Consider the following 27,267-nt stretch of genomic DNA (forward strand, 5'->3'; position numbering starts at 1 on the left):
GTAATATAAACACAGCAGCACAGAGAAAGCCCAATTCAACACACTGATACATCACATTAATAGAATACAAATGAATTTGAGGTTTATACAGTGTGCATAGAGTAACTTCTCAAAATCCTCAAAAACACATTTACCTTTTTAAAGACATCTTTGCCAGTATGCCCTTTAGTGAAGTTCACAGCAAGCCAGATATTCATTGCACAGACACATGAAATAAATGTCATGCATAGCCCTGAGGAGGACAAAACAGTCCACTTGTATTTTTCAGGGTGTATTAGAAGGAAATAAAAACTACATGGTCAGGAGAAAAATCTGCTATGTGCTTGGATTTGTTATTGTTTCAAATCAATATTTTTTGTGCGTCAAAGACTGCCACCACCTGCCACTGATGTCTACAGCGTTTGAGGCATTGCAAGTGGCCACCATATTTACCAAACTGGACCTGCACTTTGCCTACAACCTAATACGCATCAAACGGGGATGAATGGAAGATGGCGTTCCTCACCCCCACTGGCCATGCCATTTGGGCTCATGAATGCCCCCACCATCTTCCAGCGCTTCATAAGTGATGTGCTGAGGGAGGCCTTGGGTCACCATGTACACGTCTACCTCGACAATATACTCATTTACAGTCACTCCCTCGAGGAACACATCGGGCATGTCAGGCGAGTCCTCCAGCTGTTACTGGAGAACTGCCTGTATGTTAAACTGGAGAAGTCAGAGTTCCATGCCTCAACAGTATCATTCCTGGGCTTTGTGGTGTCTAAAGGCACCCTTTGCATGGATCCTGCCCAGATCAAGGCTGTGGTGGCATGGCTCTGTCCTACCTCTCTCGAGTTGGTCCAGCAGTTCCTGGAGTTTGTCAACTTCTTCTGGTGCTTCATACGGAACTTTATTTCTGTGGCGGCTCCCCTCACCTGGAAGACTCCAGGTCCATTTTGTTGGACCACCAAGGCCCAAAATGCCTTTGAATAAATTAAAGCTAACATCTCCGGTTCCTCGAGCTACCCGATCCTGAGGAACCATTTATCATCGAGCTAGATGCTTCAGATCTGAGTGTAGGAGCAGTGTTCTTCCAGCGCCTAGTCCCAGCCGAGAAGCTCCATCCCTGTGCGTTTTACTCTCACCAGTTCACACCAGCTGAGTGTAATTACGATGTTTGGGATAGAGAGTTTCTGGCTGTAAAGTGTGCCCTTTGGGACTGGAGGCACTGGCTTGAGGCTGTCAAGCACCCCTTCATGGTCTGGACTGACCACACGAACCTGGCATATATACAGCAGGCTAAGCGGCTGAACCCCTGCCAAACTTGGTGGGCATTGTTTTTCAGCCACTTTGATTTTGTGCTGTCCTAAAGACCCAATTCCAAGAACACTAAGCCCGATGCTCTTTCGAGGTAGTGGGCACCTTCCTAGTCAGACCCCACTCCAGAGCCCATTATTCCCACTCCTCGCATTCTGGCTCCTCTCTAATGGAAGCTGGAGACCATCACCCAGGAGGCACTCCTGGTAAGATGTACATTCTCACAGCAGTGAGAGAGCAAGTTATGTCCTGGGGACATGCCCCCCCCCTTTTTTAGAGCATCTGGGGGTGACTAGGACCCTGGGATTTTTGCACAGATGTTTTTAGTGGCCTAGTATGGAGAAGGACATCCATGCCTTCATCGCATCATGTGAGGTATGTGCTCGCAACAAGGCACCCAGGTCACTGCCCCAAGGTCTCCTCCATCCTTTCTGGCTTTCTGCCAGCTCATGGGAGCCTCTGCAAGTCTCTCCTCTGCTTCCACTGAGAGTCCAATGGCCAAACAGAGAGGGTCAATTAGGATCTTACCCAGACTCTGCAGTGTTTGACTTCCACCAACCCAGCCTCTTGGGTGAATCATGTACCTTGGGCAGAATATGCCCATAACACACTCTGTCATTCATCTCTGGCCATGTCACCTTTTGAATGCCAGTTTGGGTTCCCTCAGCCCATGTTTGCTGAACAGTTTTGGGGTGAGGTTAGGGTCCCTGCTGCTGAACAATTTGTAAGGCATTGCCGGAGGGCATGGCAGAAGGCCTGCGCATTGCTGCTGACCACGACTGAGGCCAGGAAATGCATAGCTGACTGCAAGAGACATGGCATGCCAACTTTCTGTCAGCGAATCTGGCTGTCTGTTAAGGACCGCCCTCACCAGGTGAAATCCAAGAAGTCGGCACCATGGTTCGTGGGGCTGTTAAAGGTGGAAAGACCTATCAACCCAGTCACCTATCAGTTGCATCTCCTGCCGTCCATGTGGAGCACAGCATGGCACCCAGTATCTGGTGGCCTGGGAGGGCTACGGACCCGAGGAGCGGTCTTGGGTTTCTGCACGCCACATTTTCGACCTGGGACTCATCCAGGAGTTCCGGCAGGTGTGTGCTGTAGGCCTGGGGACTTCTGGGGCCGTCCTAGAGGAGGGGGTCCTGTAAAGGGTCACCCTGTGCTGCCAACTGCCAGCAGAGGGCAACAGTGGTGAGGCACTTTTCTCTGGGAGACTCAAAATCCCAGAATAACAAGGGGTAATCAGTGCCAACCAGGCACCCCTGTTGATTATCAGCATTTAAGGCTGTGGCAAACAGAACACACTTGTCACACCTTTGTAGAGGGGTGACCAGTACAGTACTTTAGCCCAGGTGGGTATAAAGACAAAAGAAAGAGAAAAAAGAAAAGGATAAAAAGAGAAAACAAACAAAGAGGAGAATACAAAGCACTGCTTTAAGCTAGTTGACAGAGAAGAAAAAGAGACAAACAAAATAAGAGAGAGAAACATTGTTTTCATTTAAGACAAGGGGAAAAAAAGGAAAGGCTGAAATATAGTCAGCTCTCTCTCCCTTGAGAGGTGTTTTGGTTTGGTAATTTGGTCAGTTTGTTGAATTTATCTTTTGTTTGTGTGACATCATTTTGGTGTGTTCTTTCCTGAGATGTTCCCCAACAATGTTGTGCACAATTGGCTGAGATTAAGGCACTAGCCACAGCATGTCAGTTAGCAAAAGGTAAGAGATGTTTCATGCACACTATCTGAAGCTGAATTGCATGAGCAGGTGACATGTCTAACTAAAATCTATTGAGATATTTTTGCCCAGGTAAAAGGTGCCACAGTTGTATGGACCTCCAAAATTTATGAGAAAGACCTGAAAGAGATGCTTCCAGGAGACTATGTCTATGCCAAAGTCTTCAAAAGGAAGTGGAATGAGCCCAGATATGAGGGGCCTTTCAAGGTGATTCTGGCCACACTTACAGCAGGAAAAGTGGAAGGAAGAAAATTGTGTTACTATCTAAACCACTGTTCTAGAGCTCCGGAATCCAATCACCCAATGCAAGCGGTAAGTGATGTTCCTTGAGCAGCAGCACCAGATGACAAACAACTAACCCCTGCAGCTAAACCCCAAGATGCTGGAGAACCATCCACTGCAGATGTCCCTGCCCAACAGCCTGAGGAAGCTGCAGATCAAACAACAGGTGAGTGGCAACTGGATGTTGACAAAGGCCCCACTGACGACGAAGGAGGCAAAACTGCAGAATCTGAGGAGCAGATTAGCCATCAGAATGAGTCAGTGCTTGCTTTTGGCTTTGATGATGATCTTGCTATTCTATTGGGGTTTGATGGCTCATGGGCTAGACAACAGTAAGGTTAACTTAGAACAGTGCCCTTTGTATTGGTTGCTTCTCTACATGGATACATAAATGAAGTTATGTCATAACTGAAGTTTGTGTGGGGGGGGTGCCTTAAACCTCTCTATCTTCCAATCTAATGCTCTACAAATTTACATCCAACTTCCATTCCTGTGATAAGGTGTTTGCAATTTGTTGTGAGATGCCAGTGTAGCTACGAACCACTCTGCCACAAACCTCAACTCTCTCCTGAATTCCCTTCACCCACCTGCCTTCTGCAGGAATAGTCTAGTCCACATCCTTTTGAAATCCGTTTTCATCGTACTTGCTGCTCTGGCTAGTGAGTCCTTGAAAGCGCCTAGGATCTCGATTTTCCTGGCCACGCGCAGTCTCCCTGCCTGGTTCCCATCGCTTTCAATGCAGCTGCTCTGCTTAAAGCCTTAACAGCTCACGCCATCCGCAAGTGTCGACCAGGGGAGGATGGGTTCCCCAGTCGAGTCCTGGTTCCTCTCAAGGTTTCTTCCTCACTAGGAGTTGTCTCTGCCACTGTCGCCTTTGGTTTGCTCATCTAGGGTTTAGACCCTGTTAAGCAGCATGCCACCATGTCACACTGAATCAAATTCATCTTCTCCATTTTCTTCTCGTCTTATTAGCAAAAGTGCTTACTCCAAGCACCACACAAATGGCCAATGTAACTACATACTTCTGATGAGGGAAATTTTACCATAATGATGATTAAATTGAAAGACCTTAGGGATGCACATGTTATGAACATTATGGAAGACAAAGGAAGCTGGTGGTCATGGTTATTGTCTGAGGTTGGGAGAGCTATACTCATTTGACTGGGTATGATCTTATTTTTGTTTTTGGTGGGTCTATTGCTCTGTCATGTTGTCTCATTCCTCTGATCACCAGACTGATTGCCAAGACAGTGGGTGGTACTGGACACTTGTGGTGTTTACAAACCACGTGAAAACAGTTAACTGAGACATAACCTGTTTTGGTTGTTAGGCCTATGGAAGTTGAAAAGGAAGACAAGTATGAAGATATGAGTTATATGATGTGTTAGAAACCTCTTTCCAGTTGATCCATGTCTGTTCCGTGTGGTGTAAAGTCACAGTGTAACTCTGAAGAAGGGAAGCGAGTAGTATCCAATTGCAAGCTATCTTTATTTTCAAACAGGTTAATTTCAAAGGTCATAGGCAGTCCAGGGAAAAATCTGAAGTTCAATACAACCAAATCCAATACTATGTACAAAACTCAAAAACCAAAAAACACAGCCAAGGGTCAAAATCCAATAGGATATAACAATAAGCAACAAGGCTCAGAACTGACAGAGAAACTCTCTAAAAGACTTTGTACAAAACAACATTCAGTTGTGCAGTGAGCAGACTAGAACTGAGGTGGGAGCGACCTTTGTAGGTGGGGAGGTGGATCCCTGGGCGGGGATCTTTTTATTATGAAGCAAGTAAAGTGATATGGTGCCCTGTACTGACTGAGGTTACTGCATGCTTCGTGTGGTGGAATTGCCTGAGTTCACTGATTGTTCTGTATCTGATATGATAATCACTTATGGACTCCTCATGTACATATTTGTGTAATCATTACAACCTTCCATCACCTGCTGAACTCAAGTGAACTTTTTGCGAGTAAGGCAGGAGTTTTTTCATCATTCCATCTAAGAGGTTTTTGCCCGTCTCTGGGAATGAAGTGATGTGATAGTTTGATTTATCATTTGTAATATGATACTATATACAACTAACTGATGTGACACCATTATACTTATTTTGGTCTTATCATTATGTATTTTTTTCACTACTAACTGACACTGATTGTGGGCATGTACAGTGGTTCGTATCTCTTAAACTCCTGTGTTTCTATGTTATTCACATTTAACTTGTATATTGCTTTTACCTCTTTGTTACTTTGTTTTTGGTTTCAAGTCATAAGTGGGAAGGATTGTTTTTTTTTTTATTGGTTTTCTGGGTTTTTGTTGATGAGTGAAATTATAATTGCTTATGTTGTTGTTATGACTTTCAAGTCACAAGGATGGATATGTGGAGGTTTTTAAGTTCTGTACCTCTAGTAAAATGAACTCTGTGTACCCTGTGCCTTCGGTCACAGTGAATTTAGTGTGACCTAGAAACCGAATACTGTGTAGGAATCCTACAGGTATGACCTCAATAACCATATAAAAAGATAAATAATTAATTTTCTACAATGAAGCTTCTCTAGGATAGAGATAAGTGGAACATTTTAAGGTAATTTTACCAAAATAAACCAAATTGGGGGGGGGGTTTAGAGAGCTAAGAGTTTGGAAAATGGCCAAGAAAAATGATACAGCTCTTTTCAAACAAAGCTGGACATGGTCCAAAATTAATATGCTGATTAGGAAATAATGGTAGCCAATAAGGTCATGTAATTTGAGAATTAATGGTTCCCAAATTATACAAAGTTTAAGAATAAAAATGGGAAGCCCTGAGTTGTATAAAAACTTATGTATCTCTTTGAGTGTTTCAGTTGCTTCTTGTGAACTAACTCAAGATTAATGCTGTGTTTCTTGTAAAGGCCTTAATCTTTAATCAACCTAGAAACACTTCTGCCACTCCTTGATGCCTTGAGAGAGAGATGGTTGTTGTAAAATGTTTTCGTTAAGATATTTAACCTTGTAAACTGTCCAGCACTGAAAAGACTGGAGGACACAAGAAGAGCCAGCGTTTGATTGGTTTACAGTGTTTGAGCACGTCCTGCAGATGGCACTGTTGCTGTGTCTCTGCAGCCACACAGTGCGGTTTGCTGAGATCTGCTGCTTATGTTCAAGAGCTGGAAGATCTCAGCTGGTCACATGCTGGACGATCACACACAGTTATATACAATGTTCAATATACAATGGAATAAGAGAACAGTTCACTAACTGTCCCTCTTCCTCTTCAGCTGAGCCTTTGTGTTTCAGTAGTGACATGAAAACAATGGGACAGCAAAAGTGTTATTTCAAAATTAAACTCAAGCTAAATCTACATTTTTAACCTCACTTTGAAAGAACTGAAAAAAAAAACATAGAAAAAATGCAAAAAATTTAAATGTTATTTTCCCACGTTGAAATTTAGAGGTTAGGGTTTGGGACAGACACCTCCCAATTGAAAGTACCTTATAAATGATGACTTTGTGTAATTTAGTTTATTAACTCAATTAATACACTGCATTTAAATAGATCATGTAATCCTTGTAAATATTGAAGAACTGAATAGTTAATTGTTTTTATTAGTGTATTATTATTGTGGGACCCCCGTTCTAAATCAGGAGAATGGTGGATATTTCTGTTAAGGCTTAGCCTGACTACTGAAAAAGCCCTTATATATCAGAAGTAACGAGAGCTGTCACCCCCAACTAATAAAGATGGCAACCTTACAAACATCATCTTTAATTTGATGTCATCTATTTATTTACTTTTATTTAAGCAGGAAAAGATTTCACTAAAATCTTTGTACAGGACTGTCCTGGCTAAAATAGGTAAACGAATTATTCCCACGGAACAAATTACACATCAAATGGTGGAACTGTTCCACCGTTTGAATAATGTTTTTAAAACAATTCAATGACACAAGTTCCTGAAGTTTTAAGTCTTTCTGTTTCAAATTCCGGTCAGACGGTGCGGCATAAATAAAGCTTATTATCATAATTCAGTACACGTGGTGGGTGTCTTATGAAGATATCTCCACTAATCTCCACCAAGACTAATTGCACTCTGTGCTGCAGCTGTCTTGGTGACATGGCTGACATGATGTATTATTTTAGGTAAAAATCTACCTTATACTATCAGGTGCTAGTATCCGGTGCTCACCTGATAGTATCTGGTGCTCAGTAGTATCTGGTGCTCACCTGATACTATTGGTATGCACTTGATAGTATCTGGTGCTTACCTGATAGTATCTAGTATTCACCACATAGTATCTGATGCTCACCTGATAATATCTGGTGCTTACCTGATAGTATCTAGTGCTCACCACATAGTCCCTGATGCTCATCTGATAATATCTGGTGCTCACAAGATTTGTACCTAAAAAATCACATCCTTTCAGAGCCTCCATATTTTTCAACTACTATAAAAAATGACTAACACTTACCATGTTAAACTAGCAGGGGGTGGCAGATTTTTCCCCTTGCACTTTGTGAACCAGGTGAAAAAAAGGTTTACTGAAGAACTAAGTGGCTAATATTAGCATGCTATACCAGCTTCGACCGCAAGGGGGGCGGCTGATTTTTTTCCCATTCTTGAAACTGGGTAAAAAAAAAAATACTGGGAGCTAACTGGCGAACAATTTACAATTACTGAACACCTAAATTAACCATGTGAAAAAGTAACTGCTCCTAAATTTAATAAACTTTAACAGCAACATTGACAACAGCTTTGTATAACTGGAGATCAGTCTTTTACATCACTATGGAAATATTATGGCCCACTCTTCTTTGCAGAATTGCTATAATTCAGCCATGCTGGAGATATTTCAAGCATGAACTGTCCATTTAAGGTCCTGTGCAGCATCTCAATGGAGTTCAAGTAAGGACCCTGACTTATGGAAGTGGTTAGAATGCTCTTGATGGTGGATCTGTAGAACTAAGAGAACCAGTGAGAGGAGTTTCTGCAACTTTTGCAGAAAGAAGATTCTCTGATGAGCTTTCTTGATAATGGTTGTGTTTACCTTCCATTTAAGTTCTTGGAAGATGGCTGTACCTAGAAATCTGGATGACTCCCTTACTAACAGCACTGTTATTGATACAAAGGGAAGATGGATGGTGGGTCCTCACAAAAATTTATCATCATCTCAACTGTTTTTTTTTTCTTATAGGCAGACTCATCATTAATTTGACAGAAGAGTCACTAGAGGTGCCCTTGTTGGTAGGGGAGAAGCAAAGGAACACAACTGTAAGGTACCCCAGCACTGACAAATAGGGGTTCTGACAGCTAGAGTCCCAGCCATACAAGTTGCCTCTTGATAGAAAGAAAATTAACAATCACAGTAAGATGGAAGGGTCTACACTCACCTGTAGCCATTTGCCATGGAGCCCTTCAGGCACAGCTCTATTAAAAACAGAGTCTACAAACATGACTCTTGCGTAGGAGCTTGGAGTGTCCATAGTGGTCACAGTGTAGACTCAGACTGTCTATGTAACCCCATTTTAGCTCACTAATGAACTACAGTAGCAACAACCTTACCTCCAGCAGCACAGCTGGTTACCATAAGACCATTACACTGCAGAATAGACGCAAATGCTGAAGTTGCAATAAGGCTATGGACCAGTACAACCAGGTTCGTTGGGGAGGTGGAAGGTGTGTGGAGCTAAGCTAGAATTATTTCTCTATTTTAGTTCGATATAGTTTAGACAGATTTCAATTCTTGTTTCACCCTAATAACTTAATACACTGTTAATCAACAGAAAAAATAAACAACCCAAAAACAAATGAATAACAAAACAATTAACTGAAATACTGGTGCTTGTTCACAAAAGGAAATAGAGAATAAAGAGTATTTTAGTCTTGTGTTTTTGTTAGTTCACCAGTCCGTAGTGAAGACGGATCTCAAAGAAACCGTTCTATTCGTGGGTGGCTTGCCATCGACTTCTCAGAAGATCCAACTAGGCTCTGATTCCCAGGTTCTGATGATCCTTAAAAAAAACCTGACCTGTTACAGGTACTGTAACACTTTCTCTACGCACTTACTCATTTCTCATTTCACTGTTACTCACAAGCACTTTCTTCACTTAACAACAAATGAATACACATAAACAACAGGTAAGTTTTAACTCATTTTCATATAATTAACTTAACGAACTTCTCTTTCTTTTTACAGGTTGTAACTCTTACTGCATACATGTGTATATGTAAGCATATTCAAATGAAAATAAAACTTTCTATCTAATATTCAGTAAGCATTGTCTCCTTTTTTCAGTTCACAAACACATTCAAACGCACTTTTCACAAAGCAAAGGAAAATGTACCTCTGGAATGTTCTAGAATCTCTGCTGGATTGCCTCAAACCAGCTCTAACCAGTAATGGCCATGAGAAAAAGAAGAAAACTTTTTGCTCACGGCCCCCCATTTTGGCTTAAAACTCAATAAAAACTAACTTTCTCAACATTAAGCACATTTAAGTTCATTTATCTAAGGCATTCACTGAGTTCTCGTCTCACTTTAACTTCTATAAATCCAGACATTGACATAAATCCGTGTTGAGCTAATTGGCTAGGATGCTTATGGAAACTGCTGGTTTACTCACCATTTATCGTCTTGTTAAAGCTAATTCTTTGGGGTTTCACACACGTTACTGGGAGTTTAGGGTTTCAGGTCTCTTTTCATCAGGACACCTAACTTTTATTGTTTCTTTAGAGGTACTTCTCAAGTTTTCTCACAGCGTTTCTCTCTAAGCTCCAGCTGCGTCTCGTCTCTTCTCAGCTCGAGAGAAGAAGAGAAAAGGAGAGGGAGGGGGGCTCAATTAGACCGCGCAGCGGTGGAGGCGGGACAACTGAATCCTCAATTGTGATTCGCTACAGCTAACAGGACAGCCGTCTGCTCCAATAAGAAAGCTGAGTTGTACTAATCACACTCTCTCAGCAGCCGCCGGGCGGGATAAAGCCGAACCCTGATTGGTTGCTACTGGCAAAGCGGCTCTCAGCAAGATTAACCCTTCGTTTGCCAGAAGGTTTTAAGTGTAAACTATGTTAACCATATGCAATGCGGGTTACATCTGCATCATCTGTTCAGACTGTAGTAGATCAAGGAGAGGGTCGTGATGGATTACAAGTAGGGTAGAACCAACCATTTAAAGCATTTTATGACTGCTGATGTTAAGGCTGCTGGACTGTAGTCATTATGGCAGGTTGTACTGAACAGGAATCATAATGGAAGGTTGGAAATTTTACTGAAAACAGATACTTGCTGGTCCACTCAGTGTTTCATTGTGAAATTCCTTCTGTACCCTCTGCTTTCCTGATGCTCTTGCCTTTGAACAATGTGGAAACAATCTTTTTTGTCTTTCAACTTGGATGTAAAAGTTGTGGAGTTGGTCAGCCAGCTGGGCAGATTATATGACTTGTAGACTTTTGTCTTTCTGATAACCAGTCTTTTAAAGTGACTGTCATACTGCAAAGTGATTGTGGTTTCCAAAGTCTCGGTCCAGACTCTGTTTATACTTGGATTTTACTGTCCTAACTGTTTTATTAAGATTTTGTTTTCTTTGAACTTCCTTATCTCTCCAAGCTCCTTTGTGAACCATAGTGTGTTCTAGTTCTTGGATCACAGTTTTGGTAGGAAGGCAAGCTTTTCTCACAGAAGGAGGTGTGTAAGCAGAGGGGGTCAGTATACAAGTCTATAGAATCAAAATATGTTTGCAAGGATTTGTTGATATAATGTTCTTATTTTGGAATGCTGTGTTAGCTTTTATGACAGATGTAATTGTCATCCAAATGGTTCAACTTCTGACTCATCAGCCAACAGAACATTATTCCAAAAGGCTTGGGCACCATCTTTTTTTGGCAAATGGGAAATGAGCCTTTATGTTCCTCTTGGTCAGCAGTGGATTTGGCCTTGCAGCTCTCCCATGGACACTATTTTTGCCCAGTCTTTTTCTAAAGGTGGAATCTAAAAGTGCTGATCTTATCTGAGGTGAATGAGGCCTGCATCTCCTTAGATGTTTGCCTGGGTCCTTTTGTGATTTCCTAGATGTGCTAATGCTGAATTTTGCGAGCCCAGCCACTATGGGAAAGATGTTCCGAATTTTCTCCCTTTGGAGATAATGGCTCTCACGGTGGCTTGCTGAAGTCCCAGAGCCTTAGAAATGGCCTTGTAGGTCTGTCCAGACAGGTATATGTCAATAAATTTCTTTCTCATCTCTTGCAGAATTTCTTTTGATCAAGGCATAATGTGCTGCTTGTTGAGACCTTTTTGCTGACTTCACATTGCTGGGAAGGTTCTATTTAAGTGATTTAAGTGGAGACTCACAGGGGCTAACAGTAGTCAAGCCTGAGTGTGTCTACATCATTTGATCCCAATTATCAACAAAATTTGGTGAATTGGTTGATTGAGTAACTAAAGGGGTGTTTAATTTCTTGCACAGGGCCAGTTGGTGGACGTCTTTTTTTCCATCAGTAAATGAAAGGTTCGTCTAAAACTGTATTTTGTGTTTACTGAACTTGCATTTTCTTCTATATACATTTAGAATACATTTTCCCATATGGACAAATACAGCCCTGAGTATATAAACTGTTATTTTTAAATGGGGTGTGGTTAGAAATGGAGGTGTGTTGTAGGTGGAGGCTTCTGATTTTTCTCTGGAACTTCCTGATCTCATTTCAGAATCCAGCTTGACAACTAACACTAAATGGCGTTGAGTGTAGGTAAGGAACAAATCACTGCTAAACATATAAATGTATATTGGATTGCAGCATGTAGAAATCCTGGCTGACCTAATGATGTATTGGATTGTGTTATATAATTCTGTAAAGTTTGAGAAGTATTAGACATCTTACTCTTACTACTCCTAACACACCTAACAAATGTGAAACAAATGTGTATTCATATGTTTGTAGGAATATTTCTAATCACACAAATCATAGTTTATCAAACTATAGTTTGATATTTTAAAGTAATGGTAAATGGTTTATTATAACAGGACTTTCAAACAAAGTCTTTCATGGAGCGTTAGTCTAGTAGGTGCAGTGCTGGACAATACTGAGTGGTGGATTAAATATTTTGTGAAAGGAATGATGTGTCATTGCATGCTAATATATTTACAACAAATCTTTTTTTGATAAAATCTTTTTTTAAGACCTTTCATGATTTTTTTTTCATTCTCCTATGAAGTTGTTTTTGGGATACAAAGATTTGTCCCTACAGTGACGATATTGTCATTATGTCAACAAGAAATGCCAAAGCATAAAACCTCTCTAAAAAGGATTTAGCCTTTTTTTTTTTTAGAAGCTTAGTTTGGAAATCCAATGTTTTGCTATTTACAGTTTCTTTTTTTATTATGTCTCTTAGTCAAATAACTAATAACTAGTACTAAAAAAAGTATAAGTCATACATATTAACAGTAATATTAACATATAAAGTTGTGTTAATTGGACCATTTTTTAGGAAAATAAATTTAAAAACAAAACAAGATTTCTTCAAGGAAAAAACATAAAAAAAGGCCGACAAAAATATTTTTAGTTGTCAGGTCACAAATTTAAAATGTTGTATAGTTAAATGGATGAAACTTTTAGGCTTCCTTGATTTCTCTTTTATGAAAATATCTACCAGACAACCAGACAAATCCTTAGTGAGTTGCCAAGGTAGAATGACCCTATGCTGTCAAAAAAAGAGTGTCTCCATTTTTTATTATTATTATTATTGAATTACATAAAAAAAAAATCTCTTTAGTTTTTTAGTTTCAGGATTTTTTACCTCTCCTGTAAAGTTACCATTTTGGAGATACTTCTTTGAACGGTGACAATATGTTAGACTACAGTAACCAGCCCAAAGAGTGACTGTCCCAGCTCCCAATATGATATTTACATGTTTGAGTGGTTTTGAGGGGTTTTATCCAATGATGGATAATAAATAGGAAACCCTACTTAAAAAAAAAAATCCCAAATGAAATTTAGGCAAATTCAGTCAGGAGAACATTTCACAAAACAAAAATCTCAGGCATATCATATACTAAGGCTTAATATTCAATAACTACATGCACTACAATGTAAACTAGCTGAGTTTTTCTTAGATTGTTGAAGTAAAACAGATAGAGTGCAGTAAAACAGCAGCAAAAAAGCTGAGAAAATTTGTGCATGTTATGCAAGCACTACCATCCCTTCCCTTCTTTTGCATCTGCCATTAGCATTTTATAACAGAACACTGCCCCACAAAACTAACTTACCTAACTTCTCTATTGGGCATGCATGTATTTACTGAAGCAAATTAGTAATACTTACTAGTGTAGTATTATGTACTGCAATAGTATTTCAGTCTAAATATTCCTAGGATAACATTTTTACCTGTTAAATTAAAATTAAAATGAACTGAAGCACTAATACTACGGTCCACTAATACATTAATAATACTGTCCATATATAGTAATTTTCCATTTTACTATGTACTTGAAAAGTATATATCAGAAATAGTTTGTAATCATTACATATTTACCTATTAAATACTAGGTAATTACAGTACTGTTAAATAAAACGATATTTCCAGTAATGGCAAAATTATGCTGTCAGAATCTGATCAATATTCATATATTGATGTTTTACTGAGAATCTTACTAACAATTCATTCTGCGAATTTTCCACTCCTTAAATATGCTGCCAGAGGAGTGCATTTTCTCATGTCCATAATCAAACTTGTGTGCAGAATCTGAGATTTCCAAGTACTACTGTGTTTTCTATCACTCCATAAAAGATACCCAAATCTTCGTTTATTGATGGGTACACTGATTTATTTCCAAGTAAGTGAGCAAACTGATTCAGAGCACAATTCAGATGGAAAGATCTTATTGCTGATTTGTTTAATAAGAATAATGATGAAGTAATGATGAAGCCTGACTGATGTGTCACATACTCCTATTCATATATTTTCTTTTAAAGACTAAATAATAACTGTTTTATTTCTTTCTCAGTGAGTAAAAAGATGAACTTGGTTGTGTGTGGGAGTGATGGAACAGGGAAGTCCTCCATATCAGATCTCATACTGGGTCAGAGAGAGCGCTGTCCAGAGTCCAGCTCAGTGTGTGTGAGGAGGGAGGGAGAAGGGTGTGGATGTCTGGTCACTCTGGTGGAGATGCCAGCTCTCTACAACACTCAGCTCTCAGAGGAGGAAGTGATGCAGGAGACTCTCCGCTGTGTCTCTCTCTGTGATCCTGGAGTTCATGCTTTTCTCCTTGTCATTCCTGATGGACGTCTCACTGATGAAGACAAAAAAGAAATAGAGAAGATCCAGACAATCTTTGGATCCACGTTCAGCAACTACTCCATGGTCCTCATCACTAGAGAGACTGAGCAGGCAACAGTAGATTTAGATGAAGCAACTAAAGATATAATTGAAACTTGTAAAGGACGTAGTCATGTTTTAGACACCAACAGAAAGTCAGAGCTTTTGAAATATGTAGAGCAGATGGTAGTACAAAACGGTGAAAGCTCCTATACAGCACACATGTATTGCAGTGCACATGTGGCTAAGGTTAGAAAACTGAGGAATAAAATCAGTAATCTTAAAAAACAAATAAATCAGATACAAGGTAAGCAATTTTTATGTCATACTGTAAAACAAAAAAGTTGGGTCAACCTGCTGCACAGCTTTTTTGAGTTTTCTCAAATTAATTTAGTTAGAAATTCACCTCACACACATTTTTGGTATTCTGTCCAAGTTGGGTCAACAATACAGTTTAAGTTGAGCTCACTCAAAAACCAGTGAATGTGCTGCCTCCTGTGTGAGGTTACATCAGCTTATTAGTGTTAGTCATTTTACTATAATTTAGTTAAACTGTCTTGGAACTCACCATCATGTTACCCAAAATTATTGTCTTTGTACCTCATAGTTACCAGGTTAATACCTAGAACTTTAAGGAACTGTAAGAGAAAGCATTACCACCGCCATCTCCCAGTGTGCAGGCAGATAGACAGATGTGTAAATAAAAACTTTGTAATAAATTCATTTCAGCACTGATTTATCTAAACACAAACTGCTTTAGCTTAGCACAGGCAATGCTGTCTGTCTGAGCAGAAGCAACCTTTTCATTCTTTCTCGTACACAAAACAAATGTAAGTAATTTCAGTTTGTGAGGAGGCAGTACATTCAGTTTTTTAGTGAGGTTACTCTTAACTGTATTGTTGACCTAACTTGCAGATGCAGTGCTAAGAAATGTGAATTAGGAGAACCAAACCAAGTTGAGATAAATCAAAGAAGCTGCGCAATGAGTTGCCTTTGAATTTTAAGTTGGCCTAGTGTACTGACAAGAACTATTTACTGTAGATATATTGGTTGGACTATTTAACTACTGTTTGGTGATAACTAAAAACAGTGTACTCACTGGCAGAATATGGCCACTGGTTACTAACTTATGGTCACTATTTTTATGTAAAAATAATGGTGTGGGTCAAAGCTTTTGTTTTAAACTCTAATTAAAGTAATGGCTAATGAGATCATATGCCGGATAAATTTAAAATAAATTTCTCATTGATTCAGACAAACACTTCAACCTTTGTGAAACAGATGGGGAACCAGAGTTCAAGGTCAAATCACAACAGTTTTCTTAATTATGCACTGGTTTTGAAGTGGGACAAATAAAGTGTTGCTCTTGATTTCACTAAATTTTAATGGCAGTGTTCAAAAGGATAGACAAGCCTCCCTGACAACAATGGCAAAGCAAGTTTGGCTTTTTTGTCTGACGTTTTTATATCCTTCATGTATCTCATCTATTTTACATGGCTGTTATTTTTTCTTTGTAGAATCTTCCCCAGGTAGAGATGAACTAAGAGTCGTGCTTCTGGGGAAGACTGGAGCGGGGAAGAGCGCTTCAGGAAACACCATCCTGGAAAATAAAGTTTTCAAAGAGTTGCTTTGCGCTCGATCAGTTACCAGTGTGTGTCAGAAAGAATCAGCTGAAGTCAGAGGGAGACGGATCCCTGTGATTGACACTCCAGGACTTTTTGATACAGATATTCCTGAGATAGAGGTCAGGAAGGAAATTGCTAAGTGTATCACCATGGCAGCTCCAGGTCCACACGTCTTTCTGCTGGTTCTTACACTGGGACGCTTCACACAAGAGGAGAAAGATGCAGTGAAGATGATCCAAGATCTGTTTGGCGATGAATCCAGAAGATACACCATGGTGCTGTTCACCAGAGGAGATGATCTGCAGGAAATGAAGATGAGTATTGAGGACTTTATTAAAAATTCAGAGTTTAGTTTACAAAACATCATTCACCAGTGTGATAACAGACACCATGTGTTCAATAACAGAAATCATGAAGACCACAGTCAGGTCACTGATCTACTGGAGAAGATCAGCTCCATGGTGGCAGTGAATGGAGGGAGCTGTTACACTAATGAGATGTTCCAGCAAGTCGAGAAAGCTCTGAAAGAAGATAAAGAAAGAATACTCATAGAGAGACAGAAGGAGATAGAGAGAGAGAAAGAAGAACTGAAAGTTAAATATGAAGTTGAAATTAAGAAAATGAAGAAGACAATGGAAGAGGTTAGGCACAGTCTGGAAAAAGAAAGGAGAGAAAAAGAAAAAGAGTTTCAAAAGAGAGAAGCACAAGTTAAGATGGAGAAAAATGAAGAACTCCGAAGAGAAATGGACAAAAAACTTAGAGCACTGCAAGATGCTTTTAATAAGGAAGTAGAAAGAAAACAGCAGGCCCTTAAAGAACAGATGCATGAAGACCTGGAACAGGAAAAAGAAAAGTACAAGAGAAAAAAAGAAAAGATGTTGAAGGAGGCAGAGAACAAGGCAAGACTGCAAGCTGAAAAGGAATTCTGCTATAAACTGGACATGGCGGTGACCAAAGCCAGAGAACAGGGCAAGAAAGAGGGCTATGAGGAAGGGAAGAGAGATGCTGAAAGAGGTTCTGCGTCCCATCAGTCATATGCAGGGCGACTAGCACATGAAGGTTGCAAATATGTAGGCCCTGTAGGAGGTGCAGTAGGAGGACTTATTGGTGGTATTGTGGATAATTATATTATACGTTTATGAAAAAACTTTTGTATATAAACCACAAGAGAGGGGAGGCAACTCCATATTAAAACCCATGATTTTGGCATATGATACTAAACATTACACAAGACAGATCCAAATTAATCATTAATTATTGCTCAAAGTATTTAGGTTCACAAAGTATTCATGACTCATACAAAATCTGTACAAAGCATTTATTAACTATACAGTAACATTACAGTAAAGTGATATTATTGGTCCTGGTTCTGTGTAGCTAAGAGAAGAGCTTTTGTTTATGATTTCTCTTAAGTAACTTTTTAGTGAAGGCTCAGTGAAAGTAGGAGGCTAATAGCTGAATATGCATTTAAAATATTCACTTTTTAGGCTTTCATGTTGCAGTCTTTTTCTGGGGTTATTATGAGTTTAAGTCTACATTTAAGTACAGTTATGGCCTCTTTCGAAAGTTATGTAAATTGTTGTTTAGAATATTGTTGTGTCACTGTTCACAGAAATTGCCATAGAAGGGAAGCTAACAATGTACTTAGCTAAACATATTCTATTCTTGAGTTTGCTGTAAAATGGCTGTGGGTGTTTTATCTTTTGGGTAATTCACTAGTCTAAAAAGTAGTCTAATTCATTAATCATTTTTCTTTTGACAATACCATGATATAGCAGGGCAATATACTTTAATTTTATGTATGCAGTAGGAGATACTGGAGTTAACAGGATTTCATATGCTCCTTTTCAGTTTTTGCCTTTGAAGAGTTGAAGAGTTTCCCCAGCATTGAGAACTTTTGTTCAGGAATAAACTGCATGCCTGTGAACTGTAAAGATGTCTTGTCATTCTTCCTTAGTCCATTGACAAAGGCCCTGTGGCACTTTATTAGACACACTAAGAAACCTCTAAATAACACACAACTTCTAAGCCACTTGTCCTTCTGGGGTGCTGGAGCCTAGGCAGAAGGCAGGATACACCCTGGACAGGTCACCAGTCCATCACAGGGCAGACAGACAGACATACACATTCACTCACACACGGGCAATTTAGCATGTCCAATTGGCTTGATTGCATGTCTGTGGACTGTGGGAGGAAACCCATGCAGATACATGGAGAGCATGCAAAAAGTCCACACAGAAAGGACCCTGGTCACCCAGCCGGGGAATCAAACTGTACTACTTTCTTGCTGTGAGGTGACGGCACCAGTACCCACTGCGCCACTGTGCTAACCCCTAACTAAAAGACAATTTTGCTTAAAGACAAATTAATTAATATATTTATATATAATTCACATCTCATTAGAGTAGAATTGGGAGCATTTTATTCCTATAAGTTCTATATACACCGATCAGGCATAACATTATGACCTTGTTTCTACGCTCATTGTCCATTTTATCAGCTCCACCTACTATATAAGTGCACTTTGTAGTTCTACAATTACAGACTGTAGTCCATCTGTTTCTCTGCATACTTTGTTAGCCCCCTTTTACCCTGTTCTTCAGTGGTCAGGACCCCCATGGACCCTCACAGAGCAGGTACTATTTGGGTGGTGGATCATTCTCAGCACTGCAGTAACACTGACATGGTGGTGGTGTGTTAGTGTGTGTTGTGCTGGTCTGAGTGGATCAGACCCAAATAGTACCTGCTCTGTGCCTACAAAGTGCACCTATATAGTAAGTGGAGCTGATAAAATGGACAATGAGTGTAGAAACAAGGAGGTGGTCATAATGTTATGCCTGTCAGTGTAGTGTCACGTGACTTCTGGATATCATTACTATTTGCACTGTCACACATTAATCTGAGCACAGAGTGCCATTTATAAGGCTGCTGAAGACAGCTGATTGAGTGTGTGTGTGCATGGGCCAATCACATGCTGCCAACTGTGTGTTGTTCTTCACAGAAAACCACAAACCACACTGTCACTGCAAAATCACCAAGCCAAAATCACCTAACATCTTATTCACATGGACACACCTTGGAAGACTGGCAGGAGATCTGAGAGTTCTCAGTGTTGAATTTCACTTTCTGTATCACACAGCTGAATTAAAGTCTTAAAACAACACCTAAATGCCACACCTTACATGACCTCTAAATGCAGTGTATCAGGTCTGACAGGAATGACATGGTGTAAGCAGAACTTCATGACTATTCCTACATAGATTATTTCCTGAAAACAACATTTGTAAATGAACAAACCTGCAAAATGATGGGACTCAAATGATACAGAAATACACCTAAAGCCCTACTCTGCCCTTTTAGAAGCAGATTAAAATGACATTCATGAAGATATGGCTGATTGTGGGACTGATGCAGTGGCTATGCTGACATTAATATGGATATGGGTAATTGTGGGAATGATGCCGTGATCATAATAGAAGTAGTACAGATATGCGAGAGAATACAGATATGAAACTGATGCAGTAGCTGTAATGGCGTTAGTCCAGATGTGTGAGATTGCGGGACTGATGCGGAAGCTATAATGGCATTAATATTGATATGGGTGATTGTGGGACTGATGCAATAGCTGTAATGGCATTTAAACAGGTATGGATGATTGTGCGACTGATGCTGTAGCTGTAATGGCACTTGGGCTTCCTCTAGGTGCGGTGTGACAATGGCTGCAGAAGAGAAAGCACTCCTAAGATATGGTCTTTGATATGGCTTTTCTAAGAGAGATGGCCTCTGGGTACCTCATGGCATAGTCCATGAAGACGAGTGACCCTGGCTGAATTTTGGCACCAGCGTGGCACTAGTCTTGTTAGAAAGAGCATTACCAATTTTCTGCTGAATTTGCAAGACATCTCTATCAGAGAAAGACAACACAATAAGACACACTATAGAACAGTATCTGTAATGTCATTAGTACAGATATGGGGTATCTTAGGACTAATGCAGTAGCTATAATAGCATTAGTACAGATATGGGTGATGGTAAGAAAAATGCAGTGGCCAAAGTGGAATTATTGCAGATATGGGTAATTATGAAACTGATGCAGTAGCTGTAATGCTTTAGTACAGACATACACTATATGGACAAAAGTTGGTCTCCTCTTTGCAGCTATAACAGCTTCGACTCTTCGACTTCGACTCTTCGACTTCGACGCATTCTACAAGATTTTGGAGAATGTATGTGGGAAGTTTTGCCCATTCATCCAGAAGAGCCTTTGTGTGGTCAGACACTGATGTTGGACGAGAGGGCCTGGCTCGCAATCTCCATTCTAGTTCATCCCAAAGGTATTCACTGGGGTAGTGGTCAGAGCTCTGTGTGGGCCAGGCAACCATGCCTTTATGGACCTTGCTTTGTGCACTGGGGCTCAGTCATGCTGGAACTGAAAAGGGTCTTCCCCAAACTGTTCCCACAAAATTGGTAGCATACAATTGTCTAAAATGTCTTGGTATTTCGAAGCATTAAGATTTCCCTTCACTGAAACTAAGGGTCCTAGGCCAACCCCTAAAAAACAACCCCATAGCATTCTCCCTCTTCCACCAAACTTTACTCTTGGCACAATGCAGTCAGGCAGGTAACGTTCTCCTGGCATTTGCTAAACCCAGACTTGTCCATTAGACCGCCAGATAGAGAAGCGTGATTCATGATTCTGTAGAATATGTTTCCACTGCTCCAGAGTCCAGTTGCGATGTGCTTTACACCACTCCATCTGATGCTTGGCATTGTGCATTTTGATCTTAGCCTTGTGTGTAGCTGCTGTGCCATGGAAATCCATTATGTGAAGCTCCTAACATGCACTTCTTTTGCTGATGTTGCTTCCAGAGGCAATTTGGAACTCTTTAGTTAGTGTTTCAACAGAGGATAGGCAGTGTGCGCTTCTGGACTCGGCGGCCTCACTCTGTGAGTTTGCGTGGGCTAAGCTGTTGTCGCTCCTAGGTGCTTCTATTTCACAATAATAGCACTTACAGTTGACAGGGGCAGATCTAGCAGGACAGAAATTGCACAAACTGGCTTGTGGCAAAGGTGGCATCCTATTACAGTGTCATGTTTAAAGTCAATGAGCTCATCAGTACGACCCATTCTACTGTCAGTGTTGTCTATTGAGACTGCAAGACTTTGAGCTAAACTTTATCCACCTGTTCGCAATGGGTGTGGCTGAAACACCTGGACTCAATAATTAGGAGGAGTGTCTTAATACTTTTGCCCATACAGTGTAGCTATAATGTCATTAGAAGAGATTTGAGTGATTTTGGGAATAAAGCAGTGGCTATAACGGCAGTAGTGCAGATTTAGGTGATTATAGATCTACAGTTGCTGTAATGACATGAGAACAGATTTGAGACTGTGGGACTGACGCAGTAGCTATAATGACATTAGTACAGATAAGGCTGATTGTAGGACTGGTGCAGTAGATGTAATGCATTAGAAGAGATTTGGGTGATTGTGGGACTGATGTGGGACTCATTACAAAGTGCATCATGAATTTTCAGCAAAAACTCAATCAATAACTGTTTTCAACACAGGATTATCTCTCTGAGCTTACACAACTACTATACTGTGCATATCATGAGACTTTCCTTTCCTTGCTAAAAGAGGAAGCTGGTTGCAAAAGCAGAGTTGAAGGTGAAACGGGTTGCTGGCAGCGCAGTGTGAGAGGCAATGGCATTTAAAGTTAGTGTCTCCAGCTCTGTTTGAGTTTGAACTGAAACTTGGAAACCTGCATGGTGACTTACAGTTGCAGCAGAAGAGTCCTCACATGTGGAAGGTTGGCGCAACATTGAGTCAGCATTGACATGTTTCGATCCTTGTCTGTATTCAATTGTCCAGGCATATGGGTCAATCTCTAGAGCTCATCTTCATCTGCGTCCATTTGAGTCACAGTCTAGAGACATTTTCCTCAGATCAAGTAGGGGCTTGTTGTCTGTGATGATACGAAAGGATGTCCTGTAACATACTGGCATAAAAAGCCAATTGACCATTCAATAGCACACAACGTAAGTGGATCAGCATTTCTCGGTAGGTGTCAGAATGTGGCTGGCTTAAGCTACAACAATTTCCCTGTTGTCATCATTCTGTTGGGACAGAACACATCCAATAGCTGTACTGGAGGCATCAGTAAAGAGGAGATATTCCTGGATAGGCACGAATTGGTGCATGGGTAAGTAAATGGCTGAGAGAATCAAATGCTTGTTCAGTGCCTGTGCATGTAAATGGCCTTCCCTTCTGTGTGAAAGCCTGCAGTTGTTGTGACATTTTTACAAACTGGTATATGAAATGCCTGTAATAAGAGCAAAGGCCTAAAATGCTTTGACTTCATTGGGGTTTTCAGGGGTTGGCCAGTCCCTGACTTTCTGTATGTTTTTTGAGTTAGTTTGAAGAGATAGAAAATATGAGCTGTGAATATTTCTTTTTTCACTGTCATGGGTTTTTCATATTCAGCAAGATTTGTGGCAGTAGATGGCTTTGCTGTACAGTGATTACTGGGCAAACTGAGTGAATTGTTGCTTGGGGCTGGAGAAGGATAGCTAATGAGTGCCCCGCCTCATCAACTAATGGTAGTTTCCCTGATGATTAGGCTGGTGAACCTCATCATGGTGACAGAAACGACCCTGGTCATGTCGGCCTGTCTGCTGACGTCCATTGCTGTGGTCTGTGCAATCCTGAAAAGAGACCCACTGGGGGCAGCCATGGGCTGGAGTCTAGGGAACCAGCCTTGTGACTGGAAGGTTGCCGGTTCGATCCCCTGAGCCGACAGTACATGACTGAAGTGCCCTTGAGCAAGGCACCTAACTCCCAACTGCTCCCTGGGTGCTGTGGATAGAGCTGCCCACCGCTCCAGGCAAGTGTGCTCAGTGCCCCCTAGCGTGTGTGTTCACTAGTGTGTATGTGGTGTTTCACTGCACGGATGGACTGTTAGAATGCAGAGGTGAAAATTCCCCATTGTGGGACTAAAAAGGGTCGCTTAACTTTAACTTAATGTGGGGTCTTGGGCTCCTGTGGTGAAATTCTGGTTCACTGTAGCGTACAGGAGTAGATAGGTATTTTTGCCTATTGTCATCATGGAAATCAAAGTGCTGGTCAGGGGAATTCCTGACCAGGGGAGAGTGATAATAATCCCTTGATGACACCATGAGACAGCACTGACTGACTGTGCCACAGGTAGCCAGTGTAGGTGAAAGAAATAGGCTGTACCAGTTTAGCTGCTTGACAAGCACACTCAGTCAGATATGTGGCTTCAAATGCATCTTGGAATGTTTTCACGCCCTTCTCATAACATTTAATTGGAAGCTCTTGATCTAATCCAGCCAAAAATCTCGACTGTTTCGTGTACTTGGTTGCATTTTGCCGTCCGGAAAAGCTTCCCTCACAAGCCGACAAATGTCAGCAGCATACACTTCCAGAGCTTCATTTGGCAATCTATAACATGAATTGGTGATGTCTGAAAAGACATGATAACATCTTTATGACCAAAAAAAAGGATTTTTTGTTGACTTCAGGTAGCAGTCTAGTAGGTAACTCAGCAGCCATAACTACATCTAGTTCCATGCCCATGCCTTTGTTGTGAGCTTCCTGAATTACCTTGTAGCTTTGAGCCCACAGTTGATATGACACACTGCTATCGTTTGGACATGAATGAGGTGAAGGAATGTCTTTTGGCACTCGTTGCAACATTTGCGTGAAATGGGGAAATTCTTATTCTGGCTGCTGTAAAAAAAGATTCATTGTCTCAATGACTGCAAGATGCCCATGTCCTGAGGCAGCAAAACAAGCCAAAACCACATTTCTGTCATTTTATTCCTATGGCCCCTCCCGAGTGTTCAGTGTTGAGTTTCACTTTATATATTGCTAATTGAGGTTCTATTTCTGAGTTTTAAAACAACACCTAAATGTCACACCTTACATGACCTTGATTGTCTGAATATCAGGCCTGACAGGAATGGCAAGTTGTGAGCAGAAAACTTTGATGATTATTTCTTTATAGATTATTTCCTTAAAACACATGTTTAAATAATCATCCCTGATAGTTCTTGAATAGTATTGAAATATACTTATAACCTTTTTTAGCCATTCCAGAAGCAGATGGAAATGACATTAGTGCATATATGGGTGATTGTAGGACTGATGCAGTAGCTGTAATGGCATTAGAGCAGATGTGGATGATTGTGGGACTGATGCAGTAGCTGTAATGGCATTAGAGCAGATGTGGATGATTGTGGGACTGATGTAGTAGCTGTAATGGCATTAGTACAGTTATGAGTGATTGTAGGACTGATACAGTAACTGTAATGGTATTAGTATATTTATGGGGGTAACATTTTTGACAATACTATTTTGTAGTTAATAGGTAACTGTTCAGGAACAAAGATGAACAAGTAATGTTGTATTAAAACTTAAGTAACTACTATTAATTACCAAAGAGTACTATTGAATTACTCAGTGGATAATAGTGAATTATGATTAGGGTAGGTCACTACACAGTAACTCCTGTGTCTCATAGAGAATTGCTTAGTAAACACGGTTTCTTAGAACAACTTCTCATAAATTGTTGATCAATTCAACACGAATGGCTCAATAGCTGAGTGTTACAATGTTTGTGGTGAACTTCCAAAAGTATTGATCACTACACAGTGTGCAGTCCCTACAATATAAAGGATTGTATCCTCCATTATTATTCACAGAAACAAGTATCTTCAGAGAAGGTGGTGGCACCACACCAGCCCTTGTGTATATTTCAATCAACCACCTTAAAAGACTAATGCACATCTTCATATTTGGCACTGTGAAATAATTGCCACATCCGCCTACAAATGAGCCTGCAGCCTACAACTGCTAAAATGCTATAGTATTCAGTAGACTAGTCTGCTTACCTCTCATCTGTAGAAAAGACAACACCATTTTATTCTGCGGGAGCCTGTGTGCCAGTGTTGTTTCATCTGAACAGTAGTTATACTTTAAAGTCCTCTTGAGGGCAGGGTCAGTTGAAGAGAAGGCTCAGAGAAATATATGGCTCTGAATTTGTTCTACCTTCAAATTTACTTGGTTCAAAATATTACCAAGGGATTATATAATTACTATTTGTTAGATAATGAATGAGGTGTTCTTCATCAGGAGTTAAAGATCTTCTGGAACATCACAAAATATAACAGGTTAAACCCTTACATAGCCACGGCCCACCGGCAGGCCAAAAGTTTTATTACACACTTCCAAAACCTAAGAATAGCTCAGCCAGTTTGCAATGAAGTTCCTATAGTTACTGAATAATAAGCCACAGTATGGAATAAGGGGTTAACTCATGACTAATAAACAAGCTGTTACTGTGTTCTCCATTAGGAATTAATTATGACCAGGAAGACTAGTATAAAGTGAAATACCTGGAGATAAAGATCATCAAAGAAATGGCATACAAAACATATTAATAAAGAAAATCAGACAAAGTAAATGTAAATATGTTATTTATTGAGTGCTTTTTTTATTTGTGTAATATCAAAAATTGTAAACATACCTGAGTTGGCTACATTATTGAAATTAAAACTCACAGTATGTTCTGTTCACTTAGCTAATTCAGCTAGCATGCACTCATAACAGAACATACGCAGCAGCTTTAACTTTAGCAAATCACTTACATGCTTATTATCTTAAAACAAGACAGTGAAACAAACATAGAAAAAGAACATACTTAGCTCAGATTAGTTAGCGAATCAGCTAACTGTGTCTCTACATTAGTGCTGTAGTAGTGGAGTCTCCATAATTATTTGCACCCTTGGTAAGGTGGGTAAAAGAGGTCATGAAAAACTGCATTAACTTAATAAGCAGTGGGAAATTTGAGAGAAGTCTTATTTTTAATTCTAGTAAATTTAGACTACAAAACAAAAACCAGGAGTTTGCTAGCGACTACTAGGACTTTGACTAGAACTAGGTTCAATGGGACCCACAGGACCTGCCAGATCATGAAAACAAACACTACTCAAACTATATGCATACTATACTGTAATGTTATTCTGAAATTCCGACTGACTTCTATATACCTGGACTGAACACCTGAACTTACATTCATATGATGTGTATAACTGCTTATAAAACGATCTGAAAATTATATTAATGTCTTTCCTTGAATAGTAGCCTACCAGTCTGGTACGTGACCACTGATCACTAGACGGGCAATGCAAGAAGTTTGCCCAGAACTATTTAGGTTTAAAAAATGGGGAGAGACAGGCTGCATGTGCAGCAGGATACCACTCAGGTCAGGGCTAGGGCCAGGGATGGAGCCCAAGTCATTGTGTGGACAGGAGTGACTGGGACTAAAGCCACAGGCAGGAGGACAGGATAAAGAACCAGCTCATTTGTGTTCTCTGGAGCACTGGAAGGCACTGTGAAACGTGGCACTGGGTCGCTGGTGCTCTCTTCTTCATGGTGGCCTCCTCTGCTGTGCTGGACTCCATGAACACTGCAAGTAATAGGTGAAATAGAGTTGTCACTCACCCATAAACTCCCAACACCTCTCTGGCACTCATCACAGGCAGGAGTCAGTAAACAGGCAGGCATATACACAAAACTCAAAAACATAAAAATGTTCGAATTCATGTAAGACACACGCTAAAATGCCAGGATCGAGAATTATCTGCCATATCAGATGTGAGTAGATATTGTTTCTAGCTTTTTCATCATTCAAAACATTTCGTTGTTAAGTGAAGCATCTACACCTGTCAGGATGTCAGCAGTAATTTGTCTCATCAGTGCCTGTGGCTATAACTGGTAGTTTTATCTCTGGCATTTTAGCTCATGGTGGAAGTTTAATAGACAATGTTTTTGAACTTCTCCTTGTGCAAAGACTGTTGTTTGTTTTCAATTACAGTAAGAATATCTTAACACATTGTCTACAAGGAACTATGGAGCCCCGTGTGCATGTTTTCTTTACAAAATAAAGGTAGCTGATGCAGGCCGTTTTATTTGTCCTGTGCAGAAGTAGCTTAATCCCTGACACTGTCTGATGGGTTTTGATGTGTTAGA

The 27,267-nt window shown here is 40.3% G+C and overlaps 1 protein-coding gene across 1 annotated transcript in view; it reads left to right on the forward strand.

Annotated features, from left to right (window-relative positions):
• The window catches only part of LOC118804498, a 43,639-nt gene extending 25,887 nt beyond the window's left edge, over positions 1-17,752 (forward strand). The window contains exons 6-13 of the mRNA XM_036564985.1: positions 492-931; positions 1,398-1,528; positions 1,952-2,173; positions 2,283-2,390; positions 3,102-3,236; positions 3,397-3,568; positions 14,277-14,894; positions 16,105-17,752. Coding sequence (XP_036420878.1) covers positions 492-931; positions 1,398-1,528; positions 1,952-2,173; positions 2,283-2,390; positions 3,102-3,236; positions 3,397-3,568; positions 14,277-14,894; positions 16,105-17,354 — 3,076 coding nt within the window. The 3' untranslated portion in view covers positions 17,355-17,752. The remainder of the gene's footprint in view (positions 1-491; positions 932-1,397; positions 1,529-1,951; positions 2,174-2,282; positions 2,391-3,101; positions 3,237-3,396; positions 3,569-14,276; positions 14,895-16,104) is intronic.
• Positions 17,753-27,267: the final 9,515 nt, after the last annotated feature.

The sequence above is a fragment of the Colossoma macropomum genome, unplaced genomic scaffold (assembly GCF_904425465.1).
Source record: "Colossoma macropomum unplaced genomic scaffold, Colossoma_macropomum, whole genome shotgun sequence".
NCBI classification, from domain to species: Eukaryota; Metazoa; Chordata; class Actinopteri; order Characiformes; family Serrasalmidae; genus Colossoma; species Colossoma macropomum.